The 5,000-nt window shown below is 48.8% G+C and overlaps 1 protein-coding gene across 1 annotated transcript in view; it reads right to left on the bottom strand.

The window, feature by feature from the left end:
* The window catches only part of LOC144968076 (uncharacterized), a 34,218-nt gene extending 30,005 nt beyond the window's left edge, over window positions 1–4,213 (bottom strand). Inside the window, exon 1 of the mRNA XM_078906059.1 lies at window positions 4,017–4,213. Within this exon, the coding sequence (XP_078762185.1) occupies window positions 4,017–4,095 (79 nt within the window). The 5' untranslated portion in view covers window positions 4,096–4,213. The remainder of the gene's footprint in view (window positions 1–4,016) is intronic.
* Window positions 4,214–5,000: the final 787 nt, after the last annotated feature.

Below are 5,000 nucleotides of genomic sequence, written 5' to 3'. Positions count from 1 at the left end.
TCATCTCTCACACACACACACACACACACACGCGCACACACACACACACACACACACACACAAATAACTATAAAAAATTCTCGAGAACGGAAACTTTTCGGAGAAATAGAGGTCAAGTTTATTTTACCGAACGTTCGGAGAAATAATCCGTTCGATAAATTATTAAAGTTGTTTCTTGTGTTGTGCCCCTACAGGCTTCTTGTAAACAGTAGGTCGCAAATTTGAAACAGCGCGTTCACCATCTTGAAGACAATGGCCCGGATTGTAACATTAAATATTCATTCCCAAACGGCTTTATTCTACGTTTGGAAATACAGATATGAGGGCGATTTTAAAGTGTATACCTTTTTAAACCATAATATTACAGACCCGCTTAGCACTACAAAAATAATGTGTGGAATTACGAATTTTTGACTCCAGTTACAAAACGGCATTCGCCTCTTTGACCCCCCTCGTGGATCTTTACCTTGCAGTTGGTGAGGGGGCTTGAGGCACACGGGAGGGCAAAGGTGTAAATCCCGGTCGACCGTCACGAGACCATCCCGGGTATCGAGCCAACGAGCCACATGAGCTGCTCGCCCCGGTGTGTGACTAAATTTGATCCAAACCCGGTGCCCGAATAGCAGCCCTATCCCGGGCGCCACACTATTGTCCTTATGTCGAGTCCCAAACAGTCCCGTCAATGGCGAAGCGGTCTGCCGCCTAGCCAAATAATACCGCGTTCGTGTCGCCCGGGTCGTCGGCACGTCCGAGAAAAAAGCAAACGTCCCATGCATCAATCGATCCGCGGCCTGCCGATTGGAAAATGCGACGGCGGGGATGGCGAACTGACGCGTATATTGTCCCTGAACGTCGAGAGCCAGAGTATGGCAAAAAATGAGCTTTTATCAAAGCTACTGGCCGTTCATTGCGTTGATATCCTCCTTTTACAGGAGACCCACCTTTACTCAGGCGCGCAATCTTCCCGATTCCAGATCCCAGGCTATACGGTGGTCCAACGCGAGGACACTTCGAGGCTCAAAGGAGGGGTTAGCGTTTACGCTAAAGAGCCATCGAAGGTAAGGGTCATTGAGAGCGTAACGGACAGCAATGGGGTGAACCGAATTTCCGTGGAAGTAGGTGGACTGTGTTTGCATAATATTTACAAACCACCTAGAGCGACTTGGACTACACCACCGGTACCGGTGGTCAGCCATCCTTCCATCTGTCTGGGAGACTTTAATAGCCACCATCACGAATGGGGCTACCGAGACTGCAACGAGGCAGGAAGACAACTCCGCTCATGGATGGACTGTAATGATCTACACCTAGTGTACGATCCTACAGCCAAGGGTACCTTCCGGGGTACCCGCCATAAGAAGGAGTATACTCCAGACCTCACCCTCGTAACGAAAGGCGCGAACGGTGAACCGTTGCAGGTGAAGCGGACAGTCCTCGGGGACTTTCCGCATAGCCAGCACAGGCCGGTTCTTGTCACAGCTGGGGTGACAATACCGAGGGTGCAGTCTCTCCCACTTTGCAGATGGAATTTCAGGAAGGCTGACTGGGAGGAATTCAGTTCCTATATCGAGCAGGTCTGCCCTGCCATTCCTCCCAAGTCCAAGAATATAACCAGATTTAGTAGGCTACTGGTTAAGAGCGCTCAACGCTCTATTCCACGGGGCAAACGGAAATTCTACACCCCTTGCTGGACAGCAGAGTCGGAAGAGCTGTACCGAGAGTACCAGCAGACCCAGTCCCAGGACACAGCCGATAGACTACTCCAGTCTCTGGCAGAGGGAAGGAAGCAACGGTGGCAGGAGACCGTGGAAAGTCTCGACTTTACACACTCCAGCCGCCACGCTTGGCGTTTGATAAAGAAATTGGACCCAGATCGGAATTTCGCGAAGGCTGCACCGGAATGCGAGGCAGACACAATTGCCAAGAATATTAAGAACCGTAGCAAGCGGGTCCCTAATCAGGCTTTTGAGCGCGGTGTCCGCAAGGCGTATCGTACGATTTTGGACTCGCTACCTGCGGAGGAGTCGGACTGGACGGCCCCGTTCAGTCCCCGAGAAGTGGGTGCAGCCATTAGCGAAGTGAAGAACGGCAAAGCAGCTGGGATAGATGGTGTATATCCCGATATGGTGACGCATCTGGGCCCCAGGGCACGGGCCTGGCTAGCAGAGGCAATGTCTGACATCCTTGCAAACGGAAAGCTTCCACAAGTGTGGAAGCATGCGAAGATAGTTGCCATCCTGAAGCCAGGGAAGCCGGCGAAGGAGGCAGACAGTTACAGACCCATATCGCTGCTGAGCTGTCTTTACAAACTGTTGGAGCGTGTTCTATTAAACCGATGGGGGCCGGTCCTAGACGCTGCCCTGCCACCTGAGCAGGCAGGCTTCAGGGAAGGGAGGTGCACCACGGAGCAGGTCATTGCCCTTACAGAGCATATTGAGCACGGGTTCGAGAGAAAACAGCAAACAGGTGCTGTGTTTATAGACCTATCAGCGGCGTACGATACGGTCTGGTGCGATGGGTTAATGCTCAAACTTGCAAAAATCATAAGGTGCAAAAAGACCTTGAAGTTGTTCTCTTCGATCTTAGGGGAAAGGCAATTCCACGTCGCGCTGGGAGACGCCACGAGCAAAGTTAGGAAATTGAAGAATGGGGTCCCTCAGGGGTCGGTACTTGCGCCAATGTTGTTTAACGTTTACATTAGCGATATGCCGAACACTTCCTCCCTGAGGCTGGGATACGCAGACGACTGGGCACTCGTTACTCAGAGTAAAGTGTGGACCCGTCTCGAGAGCGTACTCAGCGAGGACGCCACCAGACTCAAATCCTACTTTGAGAAGTGGTACCTGAAGATGAACACTTCAAAAACCGTGGCCACTGCATTTCACTTATGCAGTGGTTGGCACACCCGTAAACTGAATGTCCTAGTCGGGGACCAGCCACTCCCATATGAGCCGCGTCCAAAATACCTAGGGGTGACGCTGGATCGCAGCCTTACCTATCGGGTTCATCTCGAAGGGGTTGCCCGGAAGATAGAGAAGCGGAATAGTCTTCTGAGGAAGCTGGCGGGATCGACTTGGGGCGCTAGCCAAGCGCTCCTGAGAACATCCGCCCTGGCACTATGCTATTCCACCGCGGAGTATTGCGCTCCAGTGTGGGGTAGAAGCAGAAACGTTGAGAAGGTGGATGTAAAACTTCGCAAGTCGATGCACATAGTGTCGGGAACGCTAGCAACAACCCCTAGAGAATGGGGCCCGGTGATGGCAGCGATCCAGCCCCCGATGTCCGGAGAGAGACCATTACGGGAAACTGGCTGAGTAAGATCAAAGAGAGAGGGAATGGGGATACCCCTCTCATGCGCATAATGAACGGTGCCCCCGTTTCGAGCCGAAATAAGTCCCGGCAACCCTTGTACGCAGAATCCCTGACTACGGACAGAGCTGCACATACGAGATGGAAGTCGGTTTGGACGAATTCAATCCCTCGTGGGGGCGGGGACCTACACTCCTCTAAGCTTGGTGAGAAGTTGCCAGGCTTTGATACCAGTAAGAGGAGACACTGGGTAGCTGCGAATCGGCTTCGGTCGAGGAGCTGCCTAACGGCCGGTGCGTTACATCAGTGGGGTCTAACTTCCTGTCCTTTATGTCCACGCTGTGGGCAAGAACCCGAAACGGCAGAGCATCTAGTCGAAAGGTGTGTTGTGACGATGCTACCGGGCGGGTTCGCGACGGTGCACGAATGCGGACCGGACTTTGCTGATTGGGTCGATCGTCATAACATAATAGTGTGAACCATAAGAAGCTGCTGCCTCTTTGACTCAATAAATCTTGTTGAAAAGGAAAATTTAGTTCCTTAGATCCCATATTCAGGACTTTGAAGCATTTTGAAGATCATGGTGATGGCAAATTATTTATTTGTGAATCTATTTATTGTGACTTTTCTCTTTTTTCCCCATTGGATACTACGAATTAAAATAAATTCAAGTTGGCAGCTCTGATGTTATTATATTGGTTACTTACCACTTTTAGAGATACAGGAATTGGCGAGAGTTGGCGCAAAGGCCAAAGTACACATGAGAATAACGCACAAAGGATCCATATTATTACTATTCTTAACCAACCTTATCTGTTTCACTTCATTCTAAGACGGGCCGAATACACACTCCCTGATGGACACAAATAACACACGCTTGTTTCCTTTCAAGTCATAAAGAAACAAAGGACTGGGTATAGCCTAATATTATAATTTGGATCGCCAGGATTTTTTTTTTTTATTGAATTGACGAAGGGGAATGCAGGAATTTCACCTGTCAACCATGGTCTCTGTGTGTTGCCCGTAAACACCAACATAAAAACGCACATAATTTATCCAAACACACACTCATGTATCCCCCCCCCCCCTCTCTCTCTCTCTCTCTCTCTCTATCTCTCGCTCTCTCTCTCTCTGTCTCTCTCTCTCTCTCTCACACACACACACGCACACACACACACACATATACACACAAACATGACTATAATGCAGATAGAGAAACACAATGTTTTTTTCAAACAAAACACAATAATTTCCGTAAACGGAATGGACAAACGCGTAAAACATTCTCCTTAACATCATGAAATGCGGAAATGCTTAGAAATTGCAATCATTTACATCAAATAACTATAATTGTCGAAAAAGGAAATAAACTCTACAGCTCTATCCTTTGTCAAAGAAGAAAACCCCCATAAATACTTGCTATTTATTATTATGTATTTTGGCGGTCAGAATCTGGGAACATTTAACTAAACTTTAAGGGTCTTGATAGCTCAGTTGGTAGAGCACTCAATTCACACGCAACGGGACTGAGATCAATCCCGGGTGCAGTCGCGATTTTTAAAATTGTGACTCCCCTGTTTACCAAATGTATTGGTTTACTTTTCAATCCAAGAAAACTTTGTTGTGAGGTCCCAGGTTTGGAGTTTTTAATATTTTTTTCCAAGACGAGGGATAATTTAAATCGATCGATA

This window comes from Berghia stephanieae, chromosome 3 (genome assembly GCF_034508935.2).
Source record: "Berghia stephanieae isolate SIO BIC M18660-M18661 chromosome 3, UCSD_Bste_1.3, whole genome shotgun sequence".
NCBI classification, from domain to species: Eukaryota; Metazoa; Mollusca; class Gastropoda; order Nudibranchia; family Aeolidiidae; genus Berghia; species Berghia stephanieae.
This window is presented reverse-complemented; position numbering and strand designations above follow the sequence as displayed.